This window comes from Elephas maximus, chromosome 21, assembly GCF_024166365.1.
Source record: "Elephas maximus indicus isolate mEleMax1 chromosome 21, mEleMax1 primary haplotype, whole genome shotgun sequence".
In the NCBI taxonomy this organism is placed as follows: domain Eukaryota; kingdom Metazoa; phylum Chordata; class Mammalia; order Proboscidea; family Elephantidae; genus Elephas; species Elephas maximus.
In genome coordinates, this window is record NC_064839.1 from 63,875,096 (window position 1) to 63,888,867 (window position 13,772).

Below are 13,772 nucleotides of genomic sequence, written 5' to 3' on the forward strand. Positions count from 1 at the left end.
ATACGTATAGTATTTTAGGGCTTCAATCTCCTTGATGTCTGATTCCTGATTTTAATCTGCCACAGTAAGGAGCAGAGTGCCATGCCCATACTAATACCACTTAATCACTAGGCCGAGAATGACTGAGTAAATGACAACGATCCTTGAGAGAATTTGGGAACAGGCTACAACTGCCTCACACTATTGGAGAAATGCAGAGCAAGCATTAAGACTGAAACTTCCGGAAGTTGTGTTTTATGAACAAATAGTTTTCAGGGTTTTTTTTCCTAATGTCATGATGCAACATTCCAAAAAAAACCAAACCTGTTGCCACTGAGTCAATTCCGAGTCATAGTGACCCTGTACGATAGAGTAGAACTGCTGTAAATCTTAGGGTTTCCAAGGCTGTAAATTTTTTTTTTAATTGTACTTTAGATGAAGGTTTACAGAGCAGATTAGTTTCTCATTAAACAATTAATACACATATTGTTTTGTGACATTGGTTGCCAACCCCACAACATGTCAACACTCTCCACCTCTTGACCTTGGGTTCCCCATTAACCAGCTTTCCTGTTCCTTCCTGCCTTCTCATCCTTGCCCCTGGGCTGGTGCGCTCCTTTAGTCTCATTTTGGTTTTGGGCCTGTCGAATCTTTGGCTGAAGGGTGAACCTCAGGAGTGACTTCAGTCTGAGCTATAAGGGTGCCTGGGGGCCATACTCTCTAGGTTTCTGCAGTCTCTGTCAAAACCAGTAAGTCTTGTCCTTTTTGTGTATGTGAGTTAAGAGTTTTGTTCTACACTTTTCTCCTATTCTGTCTGGGACCCTCTATTGTGATCCCTGGGGCTGTAAATCTTTATGGAACCAGTCAGCCACATTTTTATGGAGTGGCTGGTGAGTTTGAACCGCCGACCTTTTGGGTAGCAGCCGAGCGCTTAAGCACTGCTCCACTAGAGCCCCTTGATGCAACATTACATATAATATTTTTACAATAAATAAAATTCAGTGATGATAGCTTTCCATGATTCTTTAGTGAAAAAATATTGATTCATATGGATCAAAGGCTTAAGGGTTTGATCTATTAGTAATTGTAAGGTACATAATACAATATGATTTTTAGTTATTTTAACAAAGTTAAGTTTCAAAAATATATATAGTGATGGAATATTAATTATATATTCCAGTTCCCAGTTGTTTGGATTTGAGTTTGAACCACAGCACGGGGTTTCTCTCTTTAGCTGATGGCAATATGCTAGAGTTACTGAAAATGGGAAAATATAATTTACATTTAAAAACATATCTAGATTGCAACACTGTGTAGTCAATATATTCCTGTAATTCATATTTAACTTGGAACTGTTAGCTTCATATCTAACTATAATACATATAGAGATTATGACCTAAATGTGAAACTATTTTTCATGTCGATGACCACATTGAAAAACAATGAAATTAGTGATTTTACATATATTATTTCAATTTTTCAAATTGCTATCCATGAAAATACCTTGTGATTTCAGAAGAATGTTCTTCATCTTAAAGGATTCTAAGGGTTTGAATTTTTTTAAAAGCCAGAAGTATTTCAATTAAGAAAAACATTTATATCATGATACTCTGCACATACATCATGCACATATTAATATTTTTAAACATTTGATGATAAAAAAATTTCCCAGCCGTTCCAAATACATTAAGAGTAAAAACAGTTAGAAAACAGGACACCGTCCAGCCAGACTGACTGCAGTTCTGGGGACTATGTGGGTATATGTGAATATATGTGTGTACGTGTGTGTGGGAAACCCTGGGGGCGTAGTGGTTAAGAGCTACAGCTGCTAACCAAAAGGTCAGCAGTTCAAATCCACCAGGCGCTCCTTGGAAACTCTATGGGGCAGTTCTACTCTGTCCTATGGGGTCGCTATGAGTCAGAATCAACTTAACAGCAATGGTTTTTATATGTGTGTGTGTGTGTGCAATTTAATAAAGAGATTTCTGGGAAAAGGATATTTGCCTACCATCTATGTTCATTGGAGTGCACAACTTGTGAAATAAACATTTTTCCAGGAAGCTTACTAAAACAAAATTTGCAGGTTCATGGTAGTGCAAATGGGACACAAGTCCAGAATGTCCCCTGGGAATACATTCCTCATCCAGGTACCCCTACAAAACAAATTTCAACATGTTAACCTCAGTCCCTAGATCTCAGGAATAGCAAGCAAATAAGTTATCAACAGAGGAGATTGTAGGCCAATAGAGCTAATTATCGTTATTTTAGTAAAATTAGGTTTAAATCTTACCTCTGTGGCCAAAAATTGCAAAGAATATATGAAATAAAATTTTAACATGCACTTGATTCTTGGTTGCTTGAAGGACATCAGCGAATGTTGCAGCACTGATAATGCCTATATACACATATATTAAAATATCAAGTTAGATATTAAAGGAATGTTGCAGTGTGCCTTCCAACTGCAATATCCAAAAGGACAATTAAATGTTTCCATTGGAGAACATAGTAATCTATACTTATATACTATATATACTGCGTATCTTTACATTTTAAATTAGGTATTCCATATTACTTTACTATATAATTTATAACAATTATATTTATTATAATTATGTAGTCCATAACATGTTTTATATTATATGTGTATGTGTGTGTTTGCGTGTATAATAAAAAACAACAGGTAAATTTAAGAGGAGAGATAAATAATTATAACTTTATACCTCACAGGTAAGAAGTAAACACATGGTTTAAAAATGTAAAACCTAGAATCAGGAACATTTCAGTTTCTAGTACATTTGTCAACGTCTAATTGCTTTTTTGACATTCGATTTTTAAAATGTTTTAGACCAGATGTATTTACAGAAAAAAAAAAAGTTTCTTTTTCAATATTTGTAGAATTTGGGATAAGAGTAATTATAACAGGAAAAGTATAGACTTAGTTTCCATATATTTGAAAATGTAAAGTCAAAAGCATGTTTTTGTGTCAAATAAAGTTACAATGAAAGGGAATCAACCATCGCTATGAGTTTATTTATTGTATTGTTTTTTTATTCCCTTTAGTTTACTAACTAATGCAACTTATTAGAAAATTGAGGTAAAATGATCATACTTATGTAGGTAATTTAAATAATATGTTACAGTATACCTTAGCTTTGGCATCCTCTTTGTCATCTGCTTTGGCAACTAACAGCGTAAGTCGGAGAATCAAGGATATGCTCAGAGGGAACTGACCCTTCAATTTGGGCACGTTAGACTTCAAGAGCCTTTCTATCTTAGGTAATGGGACGTCGTAGAAGAACACACTTCCTATAAGATCTTCTCCACGTCTTCCTGCACGACCAGACATCTAAAAGGGATAATCAATAACTTTTAAATAATTTTAAAACAATATTGTAAATGGTAAATTACATTAAACTTTCAAAAATAAATCCTGAAGTTCTATTAACTTGTTTCTTGGTACATTAATTTTAGCAAAATTTAAAAAAAAAAAAAAAGAAAATTATTTTACAATTTTTTTTTTTTAATGTGTTACTTTTTATGTAACGGTGTCTCAACGCCTGTTTAAAGATCACAACCTTTAAAGCAGGGACAATCTGTGTCTTATTTATTTGTGTATTTCCAGAAACTAGCCTGAACTTAGAACATAGCAGACACTCAATTTATATAGTCACTGAATGAGTGAACAAATGAGTAAAATAGTGCTCAGCACCAAATGGGTGCTCAAAAGATATGATTACCTCCTCTTAATATTATTTTTGCTTAAATCTAATAATATATACCAAATAGGGGCCATTCTTAAGACAACTAATCTATTTAGCCAGTCAATTACTACTTGAAAAGTCTTTAAATTTAACCATATTTATGAACTGCAATATATAGAACCCATCTTCAAATATTTTTGTAGTACATAAATGTTTTCGAGTAAGCATGGTTTATCTTGGTGTACTGAATGACTGTTCCACATCCCTGTGTATATTGATTTAATAAAAGGTATATAGTTTAAATACCTGTCGAAAGTTCAAGGCATCCAAATAAACAGAATCTTCCATAAAAACAACAGATTTACATGGCATATTAATCCCCAAAGCAAGGGATGAGGTAGCTGTTACCACCTACGGGCAGAGGAATAAAAATATAAAAATATACATAACACAGAATACATACATGTATTCATAAGAAAAAAATAGTATTATATTAGTTATGTTATATTATACTGGATTATATATTGGATTTTGAGTCAGTAACACTAGCTGATGAATTCTGATTGTTTAGATGTGTAAGATATGGGAAACAGGCTATTCAAGAATATTCCAAAGATTTTTACTTTTCCTAACTGGATCAAATATGTTATTGATACTGATAACATTTCTTGGAGAAAACTGAAACCATCAACTGGAAACTGCTTTATCTTGGTCCTACCTTACCTACCTGACTTTGCCCATGTCCTTTCTTGCTTCTCTTTCAGCAATTCTTTTCAAAATAGACACATAAATCGCAATACATTTTTCTCTAAGTACTAGCTTAATTGCATCCCATAGTTGGGATACGTGTATTTTATCCATCTATCAACTCAATAAAGAAACCCTGGTGGTGCAGTGGTTAAGCGATTGGCTAATAGAAAGGTCAGCGGTTCGAACCCACCAGTCGCTCCGCAGGAGAAGGATGTGGCAGTTTGCTTCTGTAAAATTTTACTGCCTTGGAAGCCCCGTGGGGCAGTTCTACTCTGTCCTAGAGGGTTGCTAGGAGTTGGAATTGACTTGATGGCCATGGGTTATTGATATGGATTGAATCGTGCCCTCCAAAAATATGTGTCAACTTGGCTAGGCCATGATCGTCTACCATTCTGGCATCTGATATGATTTTCCTATGTGTTATAAATCCTATCTCTCTGATGTTAATGAGGTGGGATTAGTGGCAGTTATGTTAATGAGGAAGGACTGAATCTATAAGATTAGGTTGTGTCTTAAGCCAATCTCTTTTGAGATATAAAAGAGGGAAGCAACAAGAGAGACAAGGGACCGCATACCACCAAGAAACAAGAGCCAGGAGACTAGGTCGTCATTTGGACCTGGGGCCCCTGTGCTGAGAAGCATCTTGATTGGGGAAGATTGACGACAAGGACCTTCTCCCAGAGCCAACATAGAGAGAAAGGCCTCCCGTGGAGCTGGCACCCTGAATTCGGACATCTAGCCTCCTAAACTGTGAGAGAATAAATTGTTGTTTGTTAAAGCCATCCATTTGCAGTATTTCTGTTATAGCAGCACTAGACAACCAAGACAGTTATCAACTCAATATATTTCCTTATTTCCATTGTAATTTCTTTTTTAACCCATTAATTAATTCTTAGTATCTAAACATATGAAGTTTCTGTATTTATCTTGTTGGATTCTAATTTAAGTACATTCTTTGATGATTTCAGATTTTAGCCCTATAAAATATGTTAAGCTTTGCTTTCAGAGCAAATATATTTTAATTTTAAAAATGTTCCATACTTTAAAATGTTTCCCGAAGATACTGCCTACAGTGTTTTGTCAAGCTTCTTAATTGTTTTGTTCACATCTGTATCATTAGTGAATTTTTTGTCTTCTATCAATTACTGAGAATAGAATTCCTGAGAGTAGAAAGTGTGTTAAAAATCTCCCACTTAATGTAGGTTTGTCGGTTTCTCTTTGTAGTTCTGCCATTTTTATTTTAAATATTTTGAACTAGTACTATTATGTAAAAATATACAATTGGTATATCTTTCTTGAGAATGGCGTAGGACCAGCCAGTGTTTCGTTCTGTTGTACATAGGGTTGTTATGAGTTGGAACCAACTCAATGGCACCTAACAATATCTTTCTAGCGTGTGACTATTTCTGTAATAATTCTTTTAACTTTAAAATATATTTTATTTGATATAATCATAGCTACAGCAGCTGTCTTTTGATTATAATTTGAATTTTTTTCTTTTTACTTTCAATCACTTCCTTATTCTTATATCTTAAAAGTGTACCATATAAACAACTATAAATACTTTGATAAGTAAGTTGAATTGGTTCTCATAATTACATTTGTTTAGTTCATATGCATTCAATATATTTAATGTAATTGGATTTGTGATGGTCTAGTTTGCTATTGCGCTTTCTATTTTTCACAGCATTGCAATTTTTTAATCCTTATTGTGATTTCCATTTTTCACAGCACTATAAATTTTGAAATCCTTTCTTGCTTACTTTTCGATTGATTTAGATTTTTCACATACCATTTTTTTCCCTGTAATTTGGATGTTACACACTCAAATTCTATTCTCTGCTTTAGAGGGCACTGCCAAAATTAAATAATTCATGCTTTTGAAATCCTGAATGGATCGATAATTTTATCCTGCCTATGGACTTTACTTCCAGAAACCCCCCTTCTAAAAAAAAATAGGCTATTGCAATGTATTTTAATTTTGTCTCTTTTCAATCCAGTGTTATTTTAATTTTCAAATGACCGATAAATGTTTCAATTTTCTTACATTTATGACTCTCAGATCATTTTTTCATGTATTTTTGACCATTCTCCTGGAATCATTTTTATTCTACCTGAAGTATATTGTTTAGAATTTTCTTTTAGTGATGAGAGGAGTCGGTAAACAATTTTATTTACCAAAAAGTTCTACTTTGCCCTCATTCTTGAAGGATACCTTTTCAGTTTATAAAAGTCTAAGTTGACAATTATTTTTGTAAAGCTTTTGAAAGTAAAACTTCACTTACTGCTAGCTTCCTTGTTCGCTGTTGGGAAGTCAGATGTCAATCTATCTATTATAGTAAACACTTTGTTTTCCTCAGCCTGCTTTTAAGGTGTTTTGTCTTTAATCTTCTATAAAATAGTTACACTATATTGGGTATCTTAAATAAAGAGAAAAATGGCAGAACAACAAAGAGAAACAGACAAATCAATGGTAAGAGTAGAAGGTTTAAACACTCCACTCTCAAAAATTCTCTTCTTAGTAATTGATAGAAGGCAAAAAAAAAAAAAGTTCCTTAATGATTTAGATTGGAACAAAACATTTAAGAAACTTGACAGAACATGGCAGTGAGTATCAACAGAATTCATCTTTTAGAACACATATGGTCCACTTTTTTGAAAACTTAATTTTTTCAGAATAGCTTTAGATTTATGGAAAAACTGGAGCATAGTACAAGGACTTCCATACACCCTGTGTGTGGTTTCTCCTATTATTAAACATCTTACGTTTGTAGCAAGCAGCCCTGTGGCACAACAGTTAAGTGCTTGGCTGCTAACTGAAAGGGTGGTGGTTCGAACCCACCAGCCGCTTGGTGGGAGAAAAGACCTGCCAATCGGTTCCCTTTGGGATTACAGCCTAGGAAACCTTATGGGGTAGTTCTACTCTGTCTTACAGATAGGGTCTCTATGAGTCGGAATGGACTTGACGGCAGTGGGTATGATGAGAAGAACAGTGCCTAGCCCTGGGTAAGATTTTCATTGATGAATAAAAACATGAAAAAGCAAGGTTAACTTCACAAACAGTAAAGACAATTCAATAAAAAACAATGAAACCATATTTCTTTATCTAATTAGATATATTTAACCATATATTCATACACATGTGAAAGCTGGATGATGAATAAGGAAGACCAAAGAAGAACTGACACCTCTGAATTGTAGTGTTGGCAAAGAATATTGAATATGCCATGGACTGCCTTGGAAGAAGTACAACCAGAATGCTCCTTAGAAGCAAGGATGGCAAGACTACATCTCACACACTTTGGACATATTATCAGGAGGTATCAGTCCCTGGAGAACGACATCATGCTTGTTAGAGGGTCAACAAAAAAGAAGAAGACTCTCAACGAGATGGATTGACACAGTGGCTGCAACAATGGGCTCAAGCATAACAACGATTGTGAGGGTGGCGCAGGGCCTGGTACATAGAGTCGCTTTGAGCGAGAACCAAGTTGATGGCGCCTAACAACAACAACAAATCATATACTCAAAATTTGGCAACATAAAGTAAAATAAAGTCATTCTGAAAGGATGTTTGGTGACATATTTCTAGTCCTAAAATTATTTTTGCACTCTGAAACATTAATTTCACTTTGCAGAATCAATCAATTCCAAGTCGGTAATCGGAAAGCTGATATTATGTGTGCTGTTACTGTTGTGTGCCGTCGAGTCAATTCCTAATACCAACCCTACACGATAGAGTAGAATTACCCCATACGGTTTCCTATGCTGTAATCTTTACTGGAGCAGACCGTTTGGTCTTCTCTTCTGCGGAGTCTCTGGTGGGTTCGAACTGCTGATCTTTCAGTTAGCAGCTGAGTGCTTTGCCATTGCACCACCAGTGCTCCCTGATATACGCTTAAAAAAGTTTTTCGACATTACTGGAATATTTAAGTATCTCTATTATGATATGTGTTCATAAAATGTTTATGTAATGCTAATAATATAATTAATTATTTAATATACAAAGCAAACAGAGCCTGAAATTGTATATACATTATTACATTAACTATATAAAACTGTATAAAATAGAATGGAATAAAATATGTTAAAATGTTAGCAAAGCTTCCCTCTAAGTGGGAGGATTATGAGGGAGGAAGATAGAGTGGATTTTATCTAAGCTGTCAAGGTAGATTATTGACCCCCGCTCATATTCCATGGACTGCCAGAACAAACAAATCAGTCTTAGAAGAAATACAACAGCAATGCTCCTCAGAAGCCAGGATGGTGAGACTTCGTTTTGCTTTCTTTGGATATATCATCACGGAAGACCAAACGCTAGAAAGAACATCATATTTAGTAAAGTAGAGGGTCAGGGAAAAGGAGAGAAACCCACAATGAGATGGATTGACATAACAGCGGCAACAATAGACTCAAACATATCAAAGATCATAAAGATCTTGAAGGCAGGCAACGTTTTGTTCTGTTATACCTAAGGCTACCATAAGTTGGCGCCAACTTGTCAGCAACTAACAAAAACAACTCATTCCAAAGGATGAAATGAAGGCCGTGCTTTTAGGAAAGTTATCCTCAAAGTTCACCAACCTTAACATGCCCCATTCTGAAAAGCATTTCCACAACTTGTCTTTCTTTATATTCCATTGAGCCGTGATGATACCCAATGCCCCTCCGTAACAGTCTGCACAGTATATGGTATCGTCTTGTTCTTCTAATTCTGTGTACGATCTTCCTGAAAGTCTGAAATACCCAAACAAAGCATTTTCAGTGTCAAATTAAAGCACTGACTCTTCAATTTAACAATGTGTTGTGTGTTAAAGGGTTATCCAGAAATCAATGAAGACACACTTCTAAAGGAGTAACTGTTTTCTTAGGTCAGAATCTGAAGCCTAGTTGACCAATAAGATGCCTGATATATGGTATTTAAATATAGCGGGACCACAATACCTGACACTCGTGCCTGATATCTGATAGAGGAGAATGCAATCCAACCTCAAATGAGCTCATCTTTTCTTCATCTACATTCCTTGTCAGCTACGTGCTCTCTACGATCCCCCTGATATCCACTGGGTATTGGAAACCTGGACTCCCCCTCAGAGCTTTTAATCACTGGTGGTAGCTCTACTGGACTAAATAAATGTCTCCGGCTCAGCCTGGGGCAACAGGAGACAATGAAGGGAAAAAATAAGAATTCAAAGAAGTGAGACAAGCTGGGTGAGGGATCAAAGTGCCCTGAGGCTAACACCAAAAACCATCCATGCCCCTGACACGGTTCTGCATTTAGTCTGATTTTCCAACACCCTCATTTTGTTCTATTTATTCACTGACTTGAACCTAATCCACTAGGTTTTTTTCCATTATCATCTCCAGTCATTTCTGACCAATGTTTTTTCCATCCCTCTTCCCCTGTCTTTGTCTTCCTGCCTGTCTTTCTGCATTTGTATGTTTCCCGCTGTCTCTCCCTCCATTTCCCACCCTCCCTCCCCAATTTCTCTCTTTCTGTTTATGCACACTGTTTTCTTTCTCTCTCTGCCAGTTACTATTATTGTCTTTCTGCCTCTTCTCTATTTCTCTCTCTTCTCTTTTGCTCCCTCTTTCTTTTTCTGTCTCCTTTTCATCGATAACTTAAGTAAAGATAAAAGCATATACAAGTAACGATCATGGGCCTTAGACTACATGAAGACTAGATTAGATCAGCCTACAAACATTTATGAGCACCCATTATTTAGGGTGTGAATCATTGCTCGAGAATTAAGTTTTTGAATGAGATGTGGGGTAAGGAAGAGGGTAAGACAAGAATGACTCCACAGTTTCTGATTCAAAGAACTACGCACCTTAGTGGGTGGTGAGGTACTATGAGATACAGAAGACAGAATGAAGAGTTTTCAGAAGAAAGACAATAGCTGATTTTGATGTTCTTGGAGCAATTTGTTGTTTAAGATTGTAGTTCAGAAAAGAGATTTTACATTTAATTTTTATATTCCTGCCTACATAAAAGAATAAGGTATAAATATTTTCAATATGGAGACCCTGGGTACTGCAAATGGTTAATGCATTCTGCTCCTGTTCGAAAGGTGGGGAGATTTGAGTCCACCCAGAGGCACCTCAGAAGAAAATCTGGCAATTTACTTCCCAGAAAGAAGCCATTGCAAACCCTATGGAGCATAGTTCTGCTCGGGCACACATAGAGTTGTCATGAGGTGGAAGCAGCTCGAAGGTAACTGGTTTGGTTTTATTTTCAGTACATGAAGGCAATTTCATAAGGTTAAAAAGGCTATACATATTGGAGTTTTACCTTGGCATGAATTTCTGAGCTGCTTTTAATAGCTGTACAAACTTACACAAATTACCTTAATTTGTGTAAGAATAAAGCCTTTGACTTTATTCTTCCATCTACTCATTCAAGATTAATTTAGATAAAGTATGTTGTATACCTTACAAGTTGAGTAGCACAGTAAAGGCACACACATACACATGCTAAAAGGTATCCCCCTTTCTTTTCTCTTACCTGATCATCTACACTGGCACGATCAGTGTATGTACAGTCTGGAGAAACTTCTGTATGCTTCTTAAGATTTTTCTTTATCTCACTTATTTCAGCTGTTCGTAAAATAATTCTTTGATTTATAGCATTTGAACCTGAATTTAAAACACTGAATATAAAATATCATCAGAAAAATCAGCAGGTATTTGAGCATGTTCCTTTATCTTTCATATTTGAGGCTATGTCTATACATGACAGATGAAAAGAATGACAGATAATTCAAGCCCAAAACACAACTGCCCCAATGAGAAGGTATTAATCCATCCTTAACTACCTCAGTTTTCTGCTTAGGTAAATTACCATTTAATTACATTTTAAATGTATGCATTAAGAAGCACTTCATGCTGGCTTCCTTCTGAATCAATTGAGCAAAATGGTCATCACTTGAGCAGAATGACATGAAGAGAAAGAGGAACCAGAATCGTTGGGGTCATTAGAACAGGCCTATATTATACCACATATAGGGTAACCTATGTCACACAAAAGGCAACTGGTTTGTATCAGCTATTCTGTAAAAGAGGTCTCTGAATAGAACAAATGGTTTGCACTTGACTACTAAACTAAAAAGGTTGGAGGTTCAAACCCACCCAGCAGTACCACAGAATAAAGGCCTGGTTATCTGCTTCCATTGAGATCACAGTCAAGAAAATCCTATGGAGTAGTTCTACTCTGTAATACATGGTGTCACTATGAGTTAGAATCAACTCAAAGACAGTGAGTTTGGTTATTTTGGTTTATTAACGTAAAAGATCAAATGGCCCCTGGCCCACTGAGACATAGGTCCTCACAGATGTGTGCCATTTTGCTCTTTTCAGACCTCAATTTAACCTATCTGATCACCCTCATCTCAGAAATGCACCTGATACAGCAAGGAAAGAATGACTTATTCTATTGTCTTTGTCATTTCTCTCAAGAGTCAGAGAAGAGTCCTAGATTAGAGTGGAAATTTTCTATTACATAATGCATTTTCTTTCCCAGATTAATTAATACTTGAATGAAAAAAAAATAACAAAGGCATATCTTAACCTAAGACAATACTTGATCTAAAGGCATCAAACACATAAAAATACTAAAATAATATTTCTTGAGTTTTACATTAAAAGATAAATATGTTGATAACTTGTTCCAATAAAGTGTGTGATATTTTCAAGGGTTATTATTTATAAGTGAATGCATACATTCATGCACTCTATTTTCTGCAAAGCTGCAAGCTTATAATTTCTAAAAAGCAAACTTAGGCTTTGTGTCCCTAAAAAAAGGAAATGAGCTAGTAAAATAAAGAAAAATATTGTAAACCATTGAATAATCTTCAGAATACTCAAGAATCCTCTCCTACATATGGCCCTGAAGTGAGCTATTATTAGGTTAACTGGATGTGTCATAAAAAGGGACCTAAGTTACATCACGACATTATAGACATAAGTTTGAATATAAAAACAGTGGAGTTTTATAATGAGCAGTGAAAACTCATATGTTTTATTACACATTTAATTCCACGTTTCAAGTAGAAATCATACTCACGCAGCAAAGTCTCTCTTTTGGGATTTTCTTGCTTTCTGTAGTTTCTTTTCCAAATTTTTCCTTCGTCTTTCAGAATTTGGATATTTATCAGCATTTTGCTTCTTTATCAAATTGATGAAAACTTTTAAAGCTTCATATTCCACTGAGTGAATGTTGAATCTATGTTAAAAATTGGTGACAACATTTGATAATCGTATGCCCATATCACTCAACCAGTCTACATCACTAAAGTGAATTTTTGGGAGCAAGAATATTTGTTTAGGCAATATTATTCTCTGCCTTCCATTTATTTAAGCCCACTTGGCTCCTAGATCAGAGTCTGTCTGAGTGGAAGAAAGAAAGAGAGTCAGCTAGACAGGTTAATTTTTAAATAGTTTTTTTTTTTTACAATAAGAAAAAAGTTGGGTAAGTACTCTTTGCTGGCTTAAAACTGTTCCCTTCCCCAATGAAAAAGTCCCTATAACAAGAGTTCTGAGTATTTGTGAAGAATAGACCAGGACCTTAGTTGTTGTTGTTTCCAGGTAATTCATTTTTAACTACGAATACAGTTTGAGTTGGGACTTTAATTTTGTGGGGATTTCAATGAATAATTTCGTACTTCATCATTTTTGGCTTATCCTTTTTGTCATACCTTTGCTCAAAAATTTCCCTATTTACCACAAGATAAAATGCAAACTCCTTTTTAATAGGCACCCACAGGAGTTCACAATTTGGCATAAAATTACCCAACCATCTTCCTTGAATGTATATACGATAAGGGTTACACGTGGATAGCTGGATGCATGCATACATACATTAAAAAAAAAAACAAACCCGTTGCCGTCAATTTGATTTTGACTCATAGGAACCCTATAAGACAGAGTAGAACTGCCCCATAAGGTTTCCAAGGAGGGGCTGGTGGATTCAAACTGCTGATTTTTTGACTAGCAGCTGTAGCTCTTAAGCACTAGGCCACCAGGGCTCAACACATACATACACATGCATAAATTAAACTCACCTCCAGCCAAAGCTATTCTCTAACTTGCTAGCTATCTCCATGTAAATTTGCTCAACTTTCTGACAAAATTTTTGCTTTGCTTTCGCTTTGGTTTGCTTTGCTTTGCTTTTTGCTTTGCTTTGCTTTGCTTCGCTTTGCTTTGCATCGCTTCACTTCGCATCCCTTTGCTTTGTTTGGTGGTGGGGCACAGGTCTTGCTCTGTTTCAAACAGTGTGGAATATATTAGATCTAGGTTTGATGTCCTTCCTGCTCCTCTCTTTCTAGCATATCTACATTTCAAGAC

General features: G+C 35.5%; 1 protein-coding gene across 1 annotated transcript in view; it reads right to left on the reverse strand.

Annotated features, from left to right (window-relative positions):
* The window catches only part of LOC126064644 (probable ATP-dependent RNA helicase DDX60), a 98,534-nt gene that overhangs the window by 29,274 nt on the left and 55,488 nt on the right, over positions 1-13,772 (reverse strand). The window contains exons 16-23 of the mRNA XM_049863821.1: positions 12,493-12,651; positions 10,936-11,080; positions 9,015-9,167; positions 5,048-5,170; positions 3,987-4,091; positions 3,125-3,325; positions 2,270-2,374; positions 1,988-2,132 (exon numbers count right to left, since the gene is read on the reverse strand). Of these exons, the coding sequence (XP_049719778.1) occupies positions 1,988-2,132; positions 2,270-2,374; positions 3,125-3,325; positions 3,987-4,091; positions 5,048-5,170; positions 9,015-9,167; positions 10,936-11,080; positions 12,493-12,651 (1,136 nt within the window). The remainder of the gene's footprint in view (positions 1-1,987; positions 2,133-2,269; positions 2,375-3,124; positions 3,326-3,986; positions 4,092-5,047; positions 5,171-9,014; positions 9,168-10,935; positions 11,081-12,492; positions 12,652-13,772) is intronic.